Source organism: Gavia stellata, chromosome 1 (assembly GCF_030936135.1).
Source record: "Gavia stellata isolate bGavSte3 chromosome 1, bGavSte3.hap2, whole genome shotgun sequence".
NCBI classification, from domain to species: Eukaryota; Metazoa; Chordata; class Aves; order Gaviiformes; family Gaviidae; genus Gavia; species Gavia stellata.
Window position 1 is genome coordinate 28,704,306 of NC_082594.1, and position 21,912 is coordinate 28,726,217.

The 21,912-nt window shown below is 38.8% G+C and overlaps 1 protein-coding gene across 2 annotated transcripts; it reads right to left on the reverse strand.

Moving 5' to 3' along the window:
• Window positions 1–1,227: 1,227 nt before the first annotated feature.
• Window positions 1,228–21,225, reverse strand: PROSER1 (proline and serine rich 1). 2 transcript variants are annotated; one of them, XM_009816419.2, is made up of 13 exons: window positions 21,181–21,225; window positions 17,937–18,002; window positions 17,134–17,202; window positions 16,580–16,674; window positions 14,590–14,683; window positions 13,966–14,076; window positions 12,714–12,797; window positions 11,680–11,758; window positions 9,305–9,400; window positions 9,139–9,183; window positions 5,071–6,832; window positions 4,258–4,405; window positions 1,228–2,902 (listed from the first exon to the last, which is right to left on the reverse strand). In XM_009816419.2, the coding sequence occupies exons 1-13, from the start codon at window positions 21,223–21,225 to the stop codon at window positions 2,780–2,782; spliced, it is 2,817 nt and encodes a 938-aa protein (XP_009814721.2). In that variant the 3' UTR covers window positions 1,228–2,779. The 2 variants fall into 2 exon arrangements, with proteins under 2 accessions (XP_009814721.2, XP_059673909.1); XM_059817926.1 differs by lacking the exon at window positions 17,937–18,002.
• Window positions 21,226–21,912: the final 687 nt, after the last annotated feature.

A 21,912-nucleotide genomic window follows, 5' to 3' on the forward strand; every position in this document is an offset into this window, starting at 1 on the left:
AAGCATGAAAGAGCTCAGGACAAATCACCCCCTTCAGAAATTCCAAGGCTGGGTCACAGGAGTTTGCTGCAATGCAGAACACAGACTTTATTCCTGAAGAGAAAAAAAAATCAATAAAAAACAATTTTACATCAGGAGAAATATTTAAGAAATTGAAACTTACCTTAATCCTAACCACTGGAAAGTTCAATTTACAAAATCCTGCTCAGTGTGATTTGGTAAGAACCAGAGAGCCCATTCTAGACAAAAAAAACTTGACAGTTTAATGCTTCTTAGCCTACTTGTTCACTTGTCTACCGCTGATGACAAGCTTCTGGGTAAAACTACACCAGCTGTGCATGAAATACTTTTTCTGGGTAAAGTGGCTAGACACCACTTAGCAAGTACATTGTTTTAGGAGAACAGCATTTAATACAGTGGATATTCATTACTTCTCACCTGTTTTCATTTGGAGAAACAGGGCTTCACGGACTCTTAGGTATCTTTGAGTTGTCTAATGTTCAGACAGAAAAAAAACGCACCAACTCACACCCCACAACCATTCAATAGATGTTTTCAGAAATAGCCTACAAACTACTTTTTGATAAAACCCTGCATAACAGCTGATGTCTGGTACTTGTTTTTGACTGTGAATTAGTTTAAACTTTCCTTGATGGGGAAACTAGGACTCAAATCAGAGACCAAATTCAGCACCTCAGTAATGTTACAAAATGCTTACCGACTTTGAACTACTTTACACTCATATCTATAGAACAAAAGCCAATTCACCCTTGAGAAGATACCTATATTTTTATTTTCTCCTTCTCCAATTGATCTACTAATCTACAAAGAACAAGTCATGAAAAGAATGAGAAGAAAAGTATAATGAAAGATTGTGGAGATTTTTTCCACCTATTCCTTGAGTCAAGATATAAGGCACTGATTTTAAAAGCAGTTCAGAGTGGAGAATCATTAGAATTCAACAGCTTCACAAAACGAAAAAAGTAAAAGTGCAATTTGTTTTTATCTTTAGATTTAAAGTAATATGTGAATTTGATTATTAAAATGCAAGACTACCCAACTGCTGACAAAGTATTGAGGACACTATTTAATTTTTTTATATAAACACGCCACAGGATATTTCTATTGCCACTCTTTTGGAAACCAATTTTATAATTCAGTCTATAATTCCGCATAATGAAGAAACAGCATAAGCAAGATCAAACATTAGGAAGTGTCTTCGTAAAAACAAGTTTATTCATCTGTATTTTAGCCAAATATGTAAATAGTCAGCAAAGCCTTTTTGCCATGACAGTAAACTTTTTATTTAAAAAAATTGTGTTAAAAACCAATACAGGAATTTCCGTTAATGTTCTAAAAAAGTTTGTTCACATCTTGAAAGAAAATACATTAGCAACATCTCCCAGCAGAATTCATCTTTAAAAAAGTAAACCTCTAGGTGCAGAGCTTTTCTACAGTATAGTATCCTCTACATTTTAATTTAATCACAGGATTGAATATCATTCATGTCTATTGTCTCTAGAACATGATCAAGAGTTTATCTTAAATAGATGATATTCAATGATGTGTTACACATTGCCACAGGTACTAACATTATTAGAAGAGTGCACAACTGAATTTCACTAACAAAGCAAGACCTTTCTATATGCTGCGTCATAACCCTTCCTAACCAATACAGTTAATTTAGCTATATGCCTTTAAAATCATGTACATTTTCCAAGGAAAAATACTAAAAAATCCATGGTCCAAATTCTGCTCCCACTTATATTCACAGGATAACATAAGCACCCTCAAGTTGTGGTTTATAGGCGAAAAGCATATAGAGAACCAGTGAGTTTACGACTATAAGGGAGAGAAGAACTTGACCCATGTCTGTAAACATTCACAGAAGTCTGCAGTCAAAAGTGCCGGATAGGCAGCCTACCCGCAGTACAATTATTTCATTCGCAGAGAGGTGTGGGGGCAGGGAGAATGTTATGGAACAGTATTTTAGAGGCAAATTAAAATGCTTTTATATACTTCAGAAAGACATATTCTCAGCTAGCTAAACCATACTCCAGTAAAACATAATCCACTTCTACCCAAATATAGTACAGCATCATTTCCTAGCTCTCCTGTTCAGATTCAGACAAAGGAGTACTCAATTCAGCAGCAAGCCCATGACAATATTTCAAAGCGTAAGAAAACCCCCACACCCCTCTGATCTAGCCTCCCCTTAACATACTGCTGACACTAACAGGAGATCCTCACACATACGAAGAAAAGATCCAAAGAACCATAAACTGACCTTGATCTATGCACACACAAGAAGCGTGCATCTAGACAAAAGATCGTCTACAGCTTTAAGTATCTAGTTTCAGTCTAGATCTCATTCTATATTAACCACATATACCATACAAAACATAACAGAAGGATAGGTGCTTATACACACTATTAAGTATACTTGTTCTCCCCATTCAGTTTGACAGCCAACTGCTCTATTTACATAAATGTTTGTTTGAATGTTCCTGATCCTGTAAGACACCAAACATTCAACTCATAAGCTAAAAGGAGAGTCAAGGATGCTCAGCAATTCACAGGATCAGACCCTGAATCAATTAAATGCAATCACAAATTAGGTTTGACATCTGACACAGCCTCCTGGAATCGTTTTACCCTCATGTTTTCCCCCTCTTTCCCAAATTCAGACCATGCTCCCACTAACGCGGAGACAGCCTTCAAAGTGAATACGATCAGGCTCTGTCAAGCAACAACTGCAGTCTTTAAAAATGCCCGGTATTTATTGCCATCCACTCTGGGGCAGACTTGTCTGCAATGAAAATGGTGTTCCTGGTGTTGACGGATAGTTAGCAAAACCTTCAGGCTGAGCTGTATAGTTCTCCAGAGCAGAAGCAGAATGTGCCTTCAAGGAAGAGAAGAAGTTAGGAAACAGCACTGATAAAAACAAAGAAACAAACAAAAATCTAAATGAAGCAAAATTTCAGGCACAATACCAGTCCTACTCAAGCCAAAACAAACAAAGTATAATATGAAGTATGCAAAGAACAGAGGTGAGCAATGCACCTATACGCAGATGTGAAACTGTAGTGCAGCTATTGCTCTGAAATACCAGAGAATGAGTAAAGCAGTTGGATTAAGAGGAAAAATGAAGAAGTGTTAATGGTGTTTACTTTCCAGTGGAGCATGCCACAGCTGATTTGGAAGGTACAGCCTAATCAAGACCTGTAGTATTTCACTGACTTTGAACTTTCTTTACCTTCACTGCTCGAGTAGCTAAGTGTTAATTTTAGTGATTGGAACTTGTAAACAAGAAAACTGATGTTTCCTCAATGCAATCTGTGTACATAGATTTCTACAGAATAGACAATTCCCGAGCTGCAAAAGCAGCATGGCCTAGATTAAGTAATTTGCTTCTTCCGATCTATTTCCCCTGATATTCAACAGATATCTGACAATATTCTGCATATTGAACAGTACGTAGACACATGCTCCATTTCAAAAACTGATGTGTCACAGAGGAGAGAAAACATTAATTCAAGACATTCAACTGCCTCTTTTAGTATTTTGTAGAGAAGGACAAATTTCCTACCAGAATCCTTAATCTGTACAGAGGCCATTTTTAACAAAAGGCAAACTAAACATCTAAGTACAAACTCTGATGATAATTTCAGTTAACTTATGTAGGTTGATGACTGAAACAAGTTATTTCATGGACAAGAGAGATGATGAAACTACACATTACCTAAAGCTACCTCAAGCTTATATTACAATACTTGTGGGAACTGTCAAGAGAAAGGCACAACCACAGCAGACACAAATTTAAGACAATCTGATTGCATGTGTAGAGAGGCACATAACTCACAACAAAGCGGTTTTCCACAGAAATCTTTAAGTATTAAAATGTCAGACTGGAACTGAGCACAAATTTTGCAACTACATGGTCAGCTCATCAGATTTAACACAAACCTAGCAAAAATTTCACTTGCCTGTATTTTCTTTTTTTTTTTCACTCCTCCCCATTTTACAAAGAGTTTTCAAAAAGGGTTTAATCATATTCATAACATCCAGAAGCACTGTACATTGGCCTTCAATAATTTAATATGAGTTGTTCTTTATCATCATCCTTGTAATCAGTTCTCAAACAGGTTAGGGGTTTTAATCATTTACTGACTTAAACTAATCCCAAGAAGTTAACACACAAGTACATGCTCAAACAATTACTGGAAGCAAAACAGTATTAACAAATAGGCATGTTACCTGTAGTAGTGCTGACTGTGCAGCCGCACTATGCTGCAATTCCTGTAAGGAAGACTGTGCGGCACTTTGGGGAAAGCCAGGGATACCAGGGAGAGATAAAAGACCAGGAAAAACTGCATTTCCCGGTGTCTGTAGTCCAGACGTCAAGCTGAAAGAATGTCAAGATGCGGCTATTATTAGGAACATCTGCATCATGTTTTATCCTATGTTTATCCCTCTATAAGCTTATGTCTATATAAATTAGAAAAGTACCTCTTTTTCTAAACCTCATAAATGCCAGAATTTCCAAACAGAAGCCCAGTCTCTACCCACCTACAAATTATTCATGCACACACAAACCAAGACTGTCTAGAGCACACCTAAGAAGGGAACTCAGAAATTTTTGTACCTCGGCTGTGCCTACAATTTGCACACAAAAAAACTTTACAGACAAAAGTTAATGCTGAGTACTTCCTTAAAACATAGGAACATCTAAGATATTGTCTGCTATTACCTGGATGTGTCAATGGATGCCCACGTGGAATCCATTCTTGTAAAAGCCTAGGAGGTGCCAAGTATCCTCATCTGGGAAATAAGATCACTCAGCACCTCACTGGATTAGACTGTCATAATAGGGACTACTGAGGACAACCTATTTAGTAACTACTCTATCAGTTTCTAAAGACAGGTGGAAATCTAGTGGTGAACTAACTTAAAAAATTAACTGTAATTACTAACTATGAGTGAAAATAAAGTCTACGCCTAAAGTAAAATCAGTGTTTTGCTCAAGAGAAAAAGAAATGGTTCTGACCTCCTTCAGAAACAGAAACATACCCAGCCTGTGCAACAAGTGCAGAGTTGAAGTTTGAGCTAAAGGCCGAGGCAAACCCTGGCAGGACCGGAGCCGGAGATGGGGCTGTGGCAGCTGCCGGCAACGGTGCAACTGCTGCTACTGCAGAAGATGCCTGGAGGCCAGGGAAAGAAGGGAGAGCAGGAGTGACAGAGGGTGTGTTAGAGACAGGAAAACCAGGGAAGGATGGGTTTGATGATCCCAGAGGTCCCTGGGCAACAGAAAAAAGGGAAGGGACGGCACTGGACAAGTTAAGCGAGAAGGGTGGAGCAGAGACTGTTGCTGAGGCGGCGAGTCCTGAGAGTACGGCGGCAGTGGAACTCACATGAGGGGCAGACACGGCTGAAGCGGTTGTAGACGGAGTAGCTAACAAAGACCCTGGGAGAGTGACAGGTGGTGTAAGTGCTGGATTACCAGTAAAAGCAAAGTTACTGGTTAGAGACGTAAAAGGAGGAAGTCCATTGAACACAGGGGGCATGGGAGCAGAGGAGCCATGTGGGGCGAGGGAAATGGAAGCCAGAGAACTGGAATTGTTTAGAGGAGCACTCAAAGAGGAGAGACCTGATAGTGCTGGATTCAGGGAACTGGGTAAACTGACTGGCACTGAAGCTGCTGAGGTGTATGCACGCCCGAGCGCTGATAATCCTATAGTGCCATGAGAAGGGCCGGCCGAATGTGATGGACCTTTGAAGGCCGAGAGGGTAGGACTCATGGGTTCTGTTTTGACCAGAACTGGGATACTTGTGGCAGCTGGGGCTGATGAGAGCTGCTGATCAGGATTAGTAGGGCTTGTGCCATGCAAGAGGGAGGCTGATGAGCCACAGTTGACTGGCAAAATCGATGGCGAAGTGGTTAAAGGTGACTGTGCAGGCAATGTTGGAGGAGTGGAACTAGAATTGGCTACAGATGGGGATGGAAGACCTGGAAAAATGGCCAACCCTGGTGTGGAGGAACGCTGTGGGGTGGGGGTGGCTGATGGAGTGTAACATTTGTTGACAGAGGAAGTGGGAGGGTCAGAGCTTTGATTAGCAAGAGCAGATAAAGAAGCAAGTTCACTTGTCATAGCAGAAGGTAAAGCAGATGAATTGATTAATGAAGTGTCATTTGATGTCAGAAATCCCTTTAAGACAGACAAAATTGGGTTAGGCAAGCTAAGTGAACCAGGAATGGTAGTGGCAGGAGAATTAGCAATTGTAGATGGAACAGGACTAGAAATCCCTTGGGCGTTGGGCGGCAAGGACAAAGGGAGGCCAGCAAAAACTGATGACAATGGAGTGGAATTATTAGCAGAAGCAATTGAAGAGGTTGCAGAAAACGGGAGGCCAGCAAATGGTGCAGTAGCAGATGCAAAAGCTTCACTAGGCGCAGGTGTGGCACACGGTGTGGAAGAACCTTGCGGAGCTGGCATAGCAGTAGGTATAGAAGCCAGCCCAGAAAAAACTGCAGGGATAGGGGTGGAGGTTGCACTGTGAACAGATGTGACAGGAACACCAGGCAATGAAAGGGATTTGATGACAGTAGGGGTTGGGGTGGATGGCTGAGATGTATGGATGGAAGAGGAGACCTGTCCTGGGAAAACAGGAAGGACAGGGGTAGACATGTTCATCCCAGAGATGAGTGGAGTTGCAGGTGCTAATGGATGGCTTATTGCCTTGACAGGTGATGGGGTAGGGACTGGAGTAGCAGCAGGTGTTGAAGGATTAGAACCATGAGGAGTAAAGAGCTGATTCGCTTGTGCAGAAAAAGCTGCAAAGAAACAAAACTGGTAAGAATACTTGAAACTGTCAGAAATGTTTGAAATCAACACAAACACATTTTATACAGCAATTGAAAATATGATACACAGGCAATAGCTAACATACAATGTCTGTATATAAACAATGAACACTGGAGCCTATGAAGACAAAACAAAAAGGTACGTACAAACACATCACACAAGTTGTACATCATGTAAGCTACCACTCCTCTTTAAAACACTTTGTGACATCTGCTACCTCTTCATGATCTCATGCAGGACAGTTAGATACTCAAATACACTCTGTAAGAATGCCTAAATGATACAGATCAACACCCTCCCTCTGGTCCCTAACATCTGGCAGTACCCAAATCAGATCTAATATTCCATTGGCATCAGATCACCTGGGCTCCTCTGCATCCACTCTCACTGAAGGTCAGAATTTCCTTCAGAACCAGTTAATTCAATGTATCATGATTTCAGAGAAGTTTAGTCAACAGCTGAAGAAAGCTGATTTCAGGTGCTGGTATTTTTCTTTCCTTCAAAATCAGGTCATTCTCTTCACTGTGTTTCCTTCAGATTTTGATTCTAAGAAGGTACACTTTTAAATTCATGTATCACACTACAGTATTAAACTAACATTGGCACTTGACCTTATCAACAAATATTTGTGTGAGTCTGAAGTCAGATGTCTATGATTGAAGCAAGCGCCTGCCACTAGGAAGAATCAGCTTATACCAACCCTACAAAGTAAGTCAGAGACATCAGTCAAGCTGGAGGAAAACAGGCAGGCACACTGTGAATGGTGATGTGGGGGTTAAAGGAAAGATGCTGCATTTATGAACACTGGCATGTCAAGAGCCTTGGTATGCCTCTATCTAGTTTCCTGTGGAATGTGAATGTGTTAATTAATCACTCCTCTCAAACAACCCTCATGCTTTATTTTACTTTTAAAATAATCTGTTCAACTGTAAGCAAATTACTGATCCAACCAGCCAAACTCATTACCCATAACTTTGTAACAGCTTAGATTTCTCTCTTGCCCAAATTCTACATATACACACACAAACCCAAAACCAGAATCTTTAAAATCTTGGACCTAAGCTGATATGAGAAACTCCTGCTTTATGTATCTTGAAACTCTAAAACTAGCAAGTTTGCAAACAAACTATTTCTTTTTACATATTCTTTTCCAAAAACCTAGACCCAGATTGCTCGGCTCTGGATTCTGTCCTTTCCTCACCCTGTTTCCAAGCTGAAGACTCTCCAAAAGAACACAGTGGTTAATCCTGACAGCCAAGACAATCACCAGGGAAATACTGCTGCAATAGAACCCAGAGCTGTTACTGAATTCCTCCTCCTAAGAGAAAATTTTATTCTTTACACTGTGTTCATTTAGCTGTATAAACTACCTTGTAAATACATGCACACTTAAAGGGGTATATATGAATAAAGTGATTCTTTGAAACCGCAACATTTCTGTAGAACCATCCCTGGGCACAGAGGAGAAAAGACAAAACATAACTTTTTTTTTTTCCCTAGAAATATTTAAAGGAGCTAAACTTATCATCGTCATCTTATCTATTTTGTGTATTTGTTAATATGCCTGACTCAAGAGTCAGTAGATTCTCAGTTTCTATTTGTCAAACCTAACAAATTATTATCAAAGCCTTTGTGTAAGTTCATAAAGGGATTTATTATTATGATTTGTACTAAGTGTAAAAAGCATACAAAGTACCACACCAACAGAGACACACAAAAACCCGCAAAACTCTCTCTTCTGCAAAAAGAATTGGAATTTAAAGGATAAGACAAAAGTGCAGGTAGACACAGTTGGATGTATCAGTATAAGACATTCCACACGTGGATTTCAACAAACTATAAATGAAGAATCTGTTTCTCTTGTATTCCTAGCTTCCCATTGCAACTAATATATGAAATTAAAATCTGAATTAGTTTTCAAACAGGTGTCCAAAGTTTTACAACTGCAAAGATATTAATGAAGTGTTTCAGTGCACTACACTGCAAAGAACATTTTGATTTAGTATTTTGCATGATTTCTCACATACTTATATGCTGAAGAATATAAAACTTTAATGAGCTAAAACAAAAGACCAAATTTTAATGTTTCAATGCTACTAAGTACCAAATGCCTGAGATTATTTTTTCTCAACTCTCAAGGGATCCTTTTCCAACAGTAGTTAAATACTTAGAGGCTTACGAAAATCCCACTAAACAAATAAGTTGCTTACATTTTTATGAACAAAGAACAAAGATACAATCAACACAAAAATCCCCCTGTGGACTTGCAATTTACCTTGATTTTGGGAAGGTTTTGCCTGGCTGGAAAGGTCCTCATTTTCTAAACAGAGAACAACAGCTTGTTATTTACAAGCAAATGAAACTCCAGCAGTGAATGATCCATTCACAACAATGAATTAGAAAAAATACCATCAACATTTTTAAAGGTATGCATGCTTTACCTGATACCACTTGATTAGCAGTGTATGGTGGAGGAGCTGGTAAGCCTGGAGCTATGACATTAGCCATTGGAACTAAGCCAGCATTGTTGTAAGCACCTAAAAGAACAAATGCAATACACATCTCGGTTGTCAGAAGAACCTATATATAAATGAATCAGTAAGTGTGTTTTCCTTTAAAAGAACATTTGCAAGATTGTAGGACATTCCTTCACCAAAAACCCAGACCAGTTAATCATCCAGGCTGGATGCTGACATTTGCCAGTGTCTGCCTGAGTGACATGCATTGTGATCCAAATTTTAGTAAGCGCAGTTCTCTTGAAAGAGCCTGAAAAAGTCAGGTTTCAATTGCTTTCAGTTCCATTTTGCCTGAAAACCTCAAAGGGGAGGAGTGATTCAGAGTGTCTGCAGCATCATTTGTTCTTTTTACATTCCTAACTTAAAGGCTGTTGCAACTCTTCCTGTAACATTAAAGCCTTGACAAACAAAAGAGCCAAACATACACCAGTGACCATGACAAGCCCTCCAACACTAGTCAGAAAATTCAGAGAAAAATGTCCCATCTCAAATACTTAAGTCTGTCATTCTTCAATATTTCTTTAAATGTTGAGAAATTCAAGTGGGTTAGAAAATTATTTTAATATAAAATACTTATTGTACTTAACATATAAAAAAATACCCCTTTTCTTCCCTTATTCTTTGGAGCAACTCAAACTGTTGTATAGCTGTGGTATACAGTTCTGATGAAGAACATCAGAATTCAAATCACAGGAACATAAATACACTTCACAGTGGTCTTGAATGAATATTTTAAGAGCATAAGAACTTACTCTTCATGGGAAAAGGTAGCACTTGAAAAATACTCAAAGTGCAGTAATCTGTCATACACAATCCTTTTTAATTTCACACTTTCATAATAGTTCTACCTAATGTTAAGATTTCTTGCATGACAACTCTTGGCTGAAAATCAGAAAAGTAACTAACAATCATCGTGTCAGCCAGGAAGGAAATGTTAAACCAATACACATAAGAGGCAGAAAACAAAACATCATTCCGACAATTCTGACTATTGCTTGAAAATAATCACATTCACAGTTTCAGGTCAGCATCTGCAATCTCATTAAACACATTTTTTATATATATAAATATATCATCAGTTATGAGTTCCGTTGCCACAAGTTTTTTAAAAACATGTTGCAGCCTAATAAGGCCCTGAAACCTCAAAGCTGTTTCATATCCTAAAATGTACTAATACTTACCTCCAGTCACAGGCCAAATTTTGTGCCCTATCTTACTTCGGATGCGATTTATTTAATATAAATTTGAGCTAGCCTGCAAGTTTCCTGTACACTTTCTGGGGAGCAAGTTATTTCTAGGACACAAATCATCAGACTTACTTTAGCTACTAGTAGTGCCCATTTTTCCGAACTGACTATAAAGAAACTTGCAGACATCAAGTTGGTTAGATGACTCACCCTTTTAACATGCACGCTAAGAGCTCTACCACACCTTCTTATCAAATACCTGAAAAACTCCCTGAAACATCAGCGAAAATCACGCTTCCTAACCAGAGCACTCCTTGTTTTGCAGTACAGAATGGCAAGATTAGGAAAAGCTTTCAGCTGCTGCTCAAAAAGGCCAGAGTCTGACTCCATAAATACTCCAAGCTCTTCTTCCAAAGAAATGGAAATTGCTGTGCTCCTTTCCAAAAATGTCTGGAACCAAACAACTAATGCAGCAGAGCAAAGAGAGAGGAGTTTATGAAGGAAGACTCAATCTTACTTGAGGCACAAGGCTAGGTAGGAATAGCCAGGCCAAACACAGGAAAAGGCAATCACTTTGTCCCTTTTGAGATTGAAATCTACATAGCTAAACGTTTCTTCTAGGAAACTGTTTTCTCTCCATTGTGATGGAGAGAAAGTAAAGCTGAAGGCAACTGAGAAACAGATTACTGTCCTTCAGCAAGCTCCTACATATTTTCACCCAATTCAGGGCTGTGCCTAACCATATCCTAGGCTTGGTCAACAGACTTGCCAAGCCAAAGCCCAAACCTTGGTCAAACATTACAACAAAGACACAGCCCTAGTCTTGTCTAACATGCACAATGCCTCCCACAAATGAAATATTTTGTCATCAGAACAGGATTGTGAATTTTCCTTATGATGTGGATGTTGGAAAAAGAAGTCCATATATTCCTCTTTTTATCAACTCTGCGTTCATGACAGGAAGAGGTAGAAACCAGTACCCAGAGCATGCTTAGGGAGCGCAAGTCAATTTCAGATATGACCATGGTCAGAGAAACTGACACTTGACACCTATTACTTAAAAGGCAAATGGATGAAACAATAGCATTGAGCTAGAACACATAGAAGCCTTACTTGGTGCAATAGTTGCATGTGGCCGACATGGTGGGATGGGGTATGGAACTGGTTTGTGTGGATTGTAGGTTGATGGAGCCTACATAAACAAAAAACAAACGGAAAAAGCAATAGTGAAAGCATTACCTAATGTTTCTCAGACAAATAACTAACATTCAGATACTACTACAGACAGCTGTACTTCACTGGAAAAATATCAGATAGCAAATTTCTTCATAATATCCATAGTGACTGCAAATATTTCACTGTTTCTGAAAAAAATGAAACAAGCATCACTAGTATACCTTTAGATTTTAATATAACACTGAACACGGGTGGGAAAGGGAACTTATTCCTGCCTTGTAGCTTTCACACTGCAGTCTTGGGCTGACTTCTCATTTTAAAGATTTAGCACATTTAAAATTAACAAATACTTACGAAGCTACCTGTCCCTTTAAAGTAATACACCTTAGTGGGAAACATCTCATAATAAAAGTGAAAATAAAACATTTGGACAATACTTCAAAGTAGTATCAGGTTCATTGAAAGTTTGTCCCACATGCTTAAAAATTTTGAAATACAGATCAGCTGTGTTATTAAGGAACAAGAACCTTCTTCTAAGGCACTGCTGTAATTCAAGTTTCCAAGATGCAGGCATTTTTTATGTTCATGTGGGAAATCCTCAGAGACTGTAATAAAAAATTGCATATATTTGTATCTAAAACTTCCACTAGCTCATGACAAACTACTAAAAATGCTTTTAGTTTTGTCTTCTGCTACTGTAATTCAAATTCTGTCTTCAAATGGACACCCATTGTATCCACTAGAGAATCCTATCCCCCACAGATATAAACTGGAGCTTCTTTTCAAATTAAATAAAAAAAATACTAGGTCATACTATCTTTATTATAGAAGTTTAGCTTTGTTTAAATTGCTGCTCTACAGTCTTCTTGTAACACAATAGCATTTTATATAAAGGCCTCATTGAATTGGCTGGTGGTTGGATTTTGTTTTTTTCTTAAAGTTCCATTTATTTACTCATTTATTAGACATACTGGTTTGGATGGTCCAAGTATACGGGCTGCTATTCCCTTTCCTTCATTAGTACATTCTTCTGTGTCCTTTTTGATAGGGGTTCCCTGAAACAAAAGAAAATTAAACTATTAAGTATCAATTTAGAAGTAAATCTTGCTATAGAATTTCTGCCATATTTGATTTTTTTTCTAAACTACATTCAAGTTTTTGAATATTCTGAAAGCGATACTTAACCATGTTTGTTAGGAAGAAGAAACTGTGTTCTAGGCTTGTAAAATGGTAAGTAAGAGCATTCCAATAGCTTGGTTTGTAACACTGAGCTTTTGTAAAGAGATGCGTATTAAACAGCCCATGTTTCTGACACAATTAGAATTCTGCATTTTGATTTGTGGACATAATAACTTATATTTTGCAGTCCCTTAAGTGTTCACAGAAAATACTTAACATGGTTTTTCAAGAACTACACAAAGACAGCATGTCCAGAGAAGGGTGACAAAGCTGGTGAAGGGTCTGGAGCACAAGCCTTATGCGGAGTGGTTGAGAGAGCTGGGGTTGTTCAGCCTGGAGAAGAGGAGGCTGAGAGGAGACCTTATCACTCTCTACAGCTACCTTAAAGGAGGTTGTAGCGAGGTGGGTGCTGGTCTCTTGTCCCAGGTGACAAGTGATAGGACAAGAGGAAATGGCCTCAAGTTGCACCAGGGGACATTTAGACTGGATATTAAGAAAAATTTCTTCACTGAAAGGGTTGTCAGACATGGGAACAGGCTACCCAGGGAGGTGGTTGAGTCACCATCCCTGGAGGTTTTTAAAAGACGTACAGACGAGGTGCTTAGGGACATGGTTTAGTGGTGGACTTAGCAGGGTTAGGTTTATGGTTAGACCTGATGATCTTAAAGGTCTTTTCCAAACTAAATGATTCTATGATTAGCAGTAGTACTGTAGTGACTATATTAGGTCATCTTATCAACCTACCAGTAAGGCTCTGTACACATCTCCCCATTCTGCCAAATATTGCTGGAATTTACAATGTTTTCCGTATATGAAAAATGTCTTATTTATGCAGTAACCTTTACTTGAAGCAGCATAGAAAGAATGGGCAAATAAAAACAATGCAAGTTCCCTATAAATTTGTAATGGGGTAATACAAAAAAACCCAAACACTGCTTTTGATTCCACTCCTCCTTTCATGTATATGAATACTGGTTTGGTTATACTATAATGAACCCGAAATCAAGGATGCTGTGAAAAGCAAAAGCATATAATCACGCTTACTGGGAAAATTCCATTTATGCGGCTTGGTTTGCCCTTGGGATAAGGGTTGCCAGGAATCATGCCACAGGATGATATCATAGCATGAGGAGCCTTACAACCCGTTTTTGAAGCCTGCAAAATAATGAAGAAAGGACATTATTTGCTATCAAATTCAATGGTTTAAGGAAATGAATTACTATTTCGTGACATTTAGACTGCATGAATCAACCTACATGGAACAATTCAAAGCTCTGTCTCAAATCTTCTTCCCAAATAGTCCAAATAGTGTGAGGTTCTGCCGAAGTCCCCTTTGTTTTGAATAACTCTACTTGGACCACCTCTGCTTCTACTGAACTTGGGGTTAAGCACTTGGTATTCTCTAAAACAAATGCAGACTGTTTCCTTTAGCAATTGATTGCAATTCTGTGCCCCTCTCTCCATATGATCCTAATGCCTGACAGAAACTTCCCCTTTTTTTGCACATGTATTACATAGCTCTTATCTTTTTGCAGCTGCTTCTTTCAGCTTGTCTTCCACCAGTAGTTCCCAGCGGTCTTCACGGTAAGTCCTGACCCCACAATGACCATAAGGACAGAAACAATACTGTATTTGACAGAATCAAGGATACTAGAGTATCTTGACTACCTGTTCAAGAATTCTTCTGCACCTTTTCTTCTCTGACATATTAATTCTGAACAGATCTTCAATAAGGCGGTAATTCTGAGCATCAACAATGTTGCTATAAATAAAGACATTCATAGACGATTACTGCCATTTCTTATGCTTATCAGAAATAATGCACTACTGAAAAGTGATCAATACTTAGTCAGTCAGTACCCAACAGTACCTTGAAAAAACATAATCAGTTCAGATCATAATATTACTATTAAAGTAAAAAACCCAGGCTTAAATATGGACTTCATACCTGTAAGTGAAACATGATATTAGAATTAAATATCAATACGGAGTATTAGAATTAAATATCAATATGGAACAATGGACAATGATGGCTAAACTTTATGGCAAAATTAATTATGTTGAAAAAATGAATTTTGCATCACAGCAGTTCATTAGAAAGCTTTAATTGCTACTAGCACGCAATTCCCAGCACAGCAGAAAACCAGCAGCTACTCAGTTTGCCGCTGTTCCTTGCTAGACTGGTAGAGAAACAAATTTTCATCTTATTTACTCCAGAATGAAAAAGATGAAACTCCTGGCAATTCTCCCCAGGTTCTGCAGAGCTAGTGAAACCCCTCACACAGTTCCATAAAGTACCGTTCCTTTCTCCTTGCTCCTCTCCCAAAAACAACACTAGACACACCAACAACAGAATGTGCAAGTACAAGGAGCCTAATGCCTGATTCTACGTGTCTCTTTCAAAACCCTGACCACAGCACCTTTACTGCTATCAAACATTACCTGCCCCATCCAAACTACTGGAAATACAATACAGCCTCAAAAAGGAGAACTTCTCAAAGGAGGATATTAGAAGAAATGGAATCAGCAGAATGTTGAACAAAAACATGAAAAACACCTCAAAAAATGGTATTAAAATGTGAATGAACTTTCAGCTTTGTTCTCTAGTTCTGATTAGCAAAGTAAGTAGTACATAGATTTGGGTTAGGATTTCTATATTATGACTCCCTTATTATGCTCTTGCATTGTAGAAAGAAATTCAACAGCTAAAGAAATTACCACGCTCTCCCCCCACACCAGCTGAAGTGTAGCAACTAAAGAGTCTGTGAGCTCCAGTCTCATTTCAAGAAGCAAAACATGTTAGTTTAATGTGCCACTGAACTTCCTTTAGGCTATCCTGTTTTGTTTTGGTCTGAAAGAGACTAGAAGCATTCATACAGCTTCTTAAAGCTCAACCCAAAAGCAAGATCATGTCTATATCCTCAGACTTATTGGTTTTATGGATGTTTATGTAATGAATTTATATGCCCCAAAATGTTCACACTGTCTGTAATATATAGCATTCATATGCAAGGCAGACATACTTAATGCAAAAAAAAACCCAACTCAAAACAGAACAATACTTCATATAATAAATCCCCTAAATCAGGCAGAAGAATTCCAATATAAACATATGCAAAAGCTAGATCCTTTGAAGCAGCTGTGTTCAGTAAAAAAACCCAACTTTCTGTGTAAACATACATTTAGAATATCTATACATCTTTTATAGACATTAGATCTGTAAATCAAATGTGTCAATTTAAGAGATGTATTTACTTAACTCCTTTTCACATACGTGATATTTAGAGGGCTTTTCAAATGCAAAAGGGTCAATTCCCAGAATACTCTGGTCTCAAGTCTTCTATATTTCAGTGAGCAGAAATAAGCTTAAGTCCCTCTTCATTCTCTACAAGATTTGAAGACGACTGTAAAAATATTGGCAAAGTGACAGTTTTCCAGCAGGCAGAAGCCCACATAGCATGCTGAAGACTCAGACAAACTATAGAATTCTGCACAATGTCTACTACTAATTATTCTTTTGATAGCCCCATCAATAATGGATTTGTGCTTTACCTTAACTGGCCACAGTGCTTCCTTCTAGAAGTATCTTAAGTTTTATATACTGAAACATTAGTAAAAACAATACCACTTAAGGAAATATAACATGAGAGATACTTACGAAGCTAAGATTTCAAGGGCAATAAGTTTATCTTTACTGAATGTGAAGCAGTTGAGAATATTAACCATTTTTGATGCTGGAACTGCCACTATTTTCTGACAAGTAAGCAAGAAAGAAAAAAGTGTATATAAAATAAGACACTACAATTATTTTAAACCCAGAATGCTACTTAGTAACAGCTTCATATCACATATTTCAGTAAACATTTAATAATCTCTCCCTCCCACTTGAAGGAGACTCTATGCACTAAATGCTGAACAAGGAACTGCAAAAAGCACTTGCCAAAAGCAGAGAAATTAGGGAAGTTAACAACAGTTAAAAAGGGCTACATCTATTCCTGTGATACACAGGAAAGTAAAAGATACTTTAGTCAGAAAAGATGCCCTGGTTAAAAGTATGACGTTTCGTATTTTGATACCACAGAAAAAGAAAGAGATGAAGAGGAAACTTTGAAGATTAAAAGGTAGACTGACCCACCAGTTGCAAAAGTAGACATCACAAAACTAAAATAAGAGGGCAAACTTAGTCTACAAGATTATGCCACAAGAACTTACATGTTGTAAAGCCTTTATTGCCTTGAGCTGTGGTTCAGCCCAGGAAAAGTACCTCAGTAACTCAACAACCTGCAACAGAAAGGCCTTCAATTAATCTTTTATAGATATGTTAAAAATTATGCTAACAACATGAATATGGTCTTCCCATTTTTGGAGTATAGTGGTATACTGCTAAAAAACATGTGTCTGTCTGTGATGTTTGATTACATCAGTGCCTACCAACATCTAATGTTCTTTTTATTTCTAAGTAGGCACCTAAAAATTCTCTTATGAGATGGAAGTTTTTCTATGGAAATATTTAAAATAGATACTTACTCCTCTCTATATATTTGCATATATGCATAACAATTGCCACCGTATTAAAATAAAATAAAATCAAGTCTTTCTGAAAAAGCTTATAAATCTTCAGTATCTCAAACAGCATATTTACCAAACATACACCAAAAAAAAGAAGAAAAAGAAACAGGAAAAAAACCTACATAGTACCAAAATAAGTTGGACACTTACTACTACATGCCAGCGTAGAAAATACATGCAAAATAATCCTAAATTCCATTATGATAAATTTCTCCAATTTTGCCCACACAAGAGAAACAAAAATGTAATGATTTTGATAATAAAATAACTTGGAACTATTTTTAACAGATTAATGCTGATATAATAACAAGGAATTAAATATCCTCAGTTAATAAATAAAAAAGCTAATATGATCAGCCTCAGCATGACTGGAGACACTGTCTTTCTATATTACTAAATACACAAAACCAATAGTTCCCATTAAACCCATGAGCATTGACTTTTACCTGTTCACTAGAAAAGTATCCATGAACATATTCAATAGCTTTTAATTTGTACTCAGTCAATACAGCCTAGAAGATAAAAAAAAAAACACCATGCATAATTAGTCCCTCAAAAATTATAATAGCACAATCATCTGCTAGAATAATCTATTAATCTAAAAAAACCCCACCTTACAAAGTGACATTTGCATCAATTACACTGCAATATTTCTAAGTAACAGAATACTCCTTCGATAATTGAGAGAACAATGAAAAGCAGAGAGATGTAATTATACTCTTCTATTACAAAAAATGACTCATTTTTTTATTTATTTCATTTTGCTTTTTTTTTGTTGTTTAAAACTGTACTGAGAGATCATCCTTTTGCCTCTAAGGTTTACATCAACCTGACATTAAACAAGATAGTACAGTTGATTATTCATAAAATCTTTGTACGTTCCCTGTAAAATAATTAGCAAAGCATCTTACTTCAGTGAATTTATGAAGAGACTGGATAACAAGTCTGTACAGACAGAATTAAGTATACAAGAAAGCTTGATCCAGAGAGTGATGTTGTCTTACCATTACCTTCCCATAGATCAAATGTTAATATGCAATCATACAAAACAAAGGAAGCAACGTAGTTTAACACAGTACCGGCCACCACCTTTAACTTAGTGGCAAGACAGTTTTGTTGATAACCACGTGGGCTATCTAAAAGCCAGGACTTCCTCCCTCTCCTCATACCCAGCTCACTGATACAGGTACAAGACGTAAAGAAGATAGGTAACAGCTGAATTCCTGCCCCAAACTGGTGCACACACCTTTCTTCCCCAGTTTCCAAGGCCCGCATCTTTTGCTAGCTCTCATGCTTATTCTCAAATCACTTCCAGCTTCACCCACACACCCATTTCTATTTCCTTCCCAATAGCCCTAAAACCTACCCCTACTTCTTCCTTTTTTTGTTCTTGTCCCTCCACACAGACAGATGTGAAGTTCTCCATCACTGCAACCTGACTGTGAGTAGCACAGGTGCACAAAAACCCACTCGCATACTGTTCGAGGCAACCCCCTTCCCTTATGTACCTCTTTAAGAGACCAACACTACCAGACATGCTGAAATCAAAGGGGAAAAAGAACATCTCTCTTCATGCTCGTTTTTTCTGCACTCCCTTCCTTCTCTTCACATATTTTGGAAGAAAACCTGATATGTCACACAGCAACTTCTGTACCAAAACAAATGTCACTTTTCCTCCTTAAATCAACAACTGAATTACTTCATAATAAGACAAACAGAAAGCACTGCTATGTATATTTACAAAAAAAAAACCAACCCCAAACTTTATTTTGTTAATAATCATAAATATATATGGGGAAAGACAGAACTAAGCTACACATTAAGACATTTAAATAATTGTTCCTGCTAACTGTAGGACTGAAAATGGAACAGACCAACACAACTGACCTGTGAATCACATAATAAAGATGGTTCTGCCACAGAGCTAGAAATGAAGTTTAAACAAAGACCTAGCAACAAAGGTACAAAATAAGCATTCGGAAAATGAACTTTACACTGGAACAGCACAGCTATTATTAACACAGCACAACACTGATCCTTAGATCAACAGTAAGAGGCCTACAGGAATACAGGCAGATAGCATACAGGAAACATAACTGCCTAAAATCATATGCCAAAACCCCTTTCATTTGAAGTCTTTAGAAATCACAGTGTGTGTTCTGAAGGGCCGCACTGCAGTAGTACTATTTGAAACGTTACTCCCTCCCACCATCAATTCTCAGAGAAAGTATTCATGTGCAATTTGTTCCTTGATTTTTTTCCCCAGATTTTCCATAAAAATTCTTAAGTTGGGAGGGAAGTCCACACCCTGAAATATCTGAGGCTGTCACATTTTAGCTGGTTACACAGCATGGAACATACCTGTTTTATAAAGAAGAATTTATCACCATGACCTTATGCAAAAATGCTAGTAAATTTAGTTGTGATAACACAGACTCATCAATGGGGCTTTTGTGCACAGTGGTTTATACCTCAATATGTTCCAAAATAATAATACTACTACAACTGCAGCCATCACTGTATCTCACGTTGAAGAGAAGCTGCACTGAAACTCAACTCTAGCACCCAAGTCCAAATAAAGGAAATTACCTCCTAGACAACCCTTCATAACAAAAACCACCTTTCACGAAAAAGCTAAGGATTCCTTTCCTGCCATAAGGCAATCTTATCCAAAACAAGCCCTTCATTTCCACACCAAGACAGCTTTAGCAGGATACATAATGGTTCTACTGTGACACTTAAATCACCTCTGCTTAACTACAGTAAGATACATCATCCCAGGTTTGTACTTCCCACACAAGACAGAAACCCTGGTTCTACTAATCTGAGAGGTTCTGAAAGATCCAGACACTTTTCCACCTCCTCTTCCACTTCCAGCATTTGGGGAACTGTCCCAACCACTAACCTCTGGCTTTCATGGTAAAAGAAGGCCTCTGTGCAGAAAGAAATGAGAGCACCCAGCAGACATCAGGAAGCCTAGGTTTGTATCTCTGCTTCCCACAACTAGCAGGTATTTGCTCAGTGAATTTTCAACAGGAGATGCACAAGCACAGTTCAGAGCATGCATCAAAACCCAGGATTTCACACCCGGGAGGAAGGTGTGCACACACCGCTGAGCTGTGGCAGACATGGCTTTGAACAAGGGCAGCATAGTGCAGCTTGGAAATCAGCCCTCTCATGTCAGATTTGTGTGTTGTGTCTCCTAAACCATGATATAAAGGGTGGATACCTCACACTCTAAGTCTGCATCTCTGATCAGGCCAAGCAAACACAGTCCCTCCCCCCACATAAGAGATACGTGGCTATTTTGGCTTTTCTTCCCCATCTTCCTTGACAGTGAAAATGCTGTGATGAACTTATTCAAATGCTTATTTCAAATGAGTGTTCTTCAAGCGCATGTTGTTAGCTCAGTGACAGCAGTCTGGACATTCAATCTCAGTTTTCTGAGAAAATAAAAATACCTCAAAGAGAGCAAGCATGTCACAGCAGCTTTACACTGTTATATCTGACATACAAAAACTAGGATACACCAGCAATACAGGATTACAGTTCTTCACACTGAGAGGAAATTTAGTCTTTATTGAATCCTCAAGTGGTTATTAAAGAATACAAACACCTAACCTGGTGTGTTCATCAAGAGGAATATTCTACCATCAAATGGTTAAACTGACATGCAAAACAAGAAGTTACCTTTCTAATTTCATCCAGCACGGTTTCAAATGATTTCTTATCCATCTTTATTAGTTCATTCAATGCAGATACTTAAACATGGAGGGGAAAAAAAAATAAAAAATCCAGGCCAAAGACTTTACCGAGAGTCTTTAAGCACACAGAAATTAAAAAAAAAAAAAAAAAAAAAAAAAAAAAAAAAAAAAAAGCAGCAGGGCAAGAAGGGCAGCCTGGGCTCTGCTTAGCCCCTGGGATTTTAGCGCTGACGCCCTCCTTTACAATGCTGGACACAGCGCAAGAGACAAAGGCAGACCGCCGGCTGCTGCTCGCCACCTCGGAGGCGACCCGCGCCCGCTCACTGCACGTTCCGAGGCTGTTCTCGCCGGCGAAGGAAGAGGAAGGGCACAGGGCAGAGAGGCCCAGGCAGCGGCAGGAAGGGGGCGGCAGCCGTGGCCCCTCGGAGCGGCCGCCCAACGACCCCGCAGCGCCGCTCCCCTCAGCACGCGACACCGAGGCCCGGCCGGCCCGCGCCCGCCCGCGGGGCGGCCTCACACTCCATAGCTCGCTGCGCCGCCACCCTTTGATGCCGGCGGTCAGAAGCCGAGGCGCTTCCGAGCGGCCGCCGGATAACGCGGGGCAGCAGGTCGAGCCGGCCCGGGAAGCGAGGGCGCGGCGCCACCGGCAGCCCGGAGCCACCGACAAGGCACCCCACTCCACCGGTCCTGCCTCTCTGCCGTCGCGCTCGCATGACAT

Coding starts and splice junctions, on each gene's coding strand:
- PROSER1 (XM_009816419.2), bottom strand. CDS start 21,225: ATGGATAAGAAATCATTTGAAACCGTGCTGGATGAAATTAGAAAG. Junction 17,203..17,936: donor GATACTTTTCTAGTGAACAG/GTAAAAGTCAAT, acceptor TTTCTGTTGCAG/GTTGTTGAGTTACTGAGGTA. Junction 16,675..17,133: donor CAATAAAGGCTTTACAACAT/GTAAGTTCTTGT, acceptor CTTACTTGTCAG/AAAATAGTGGCAGTTCCAGC.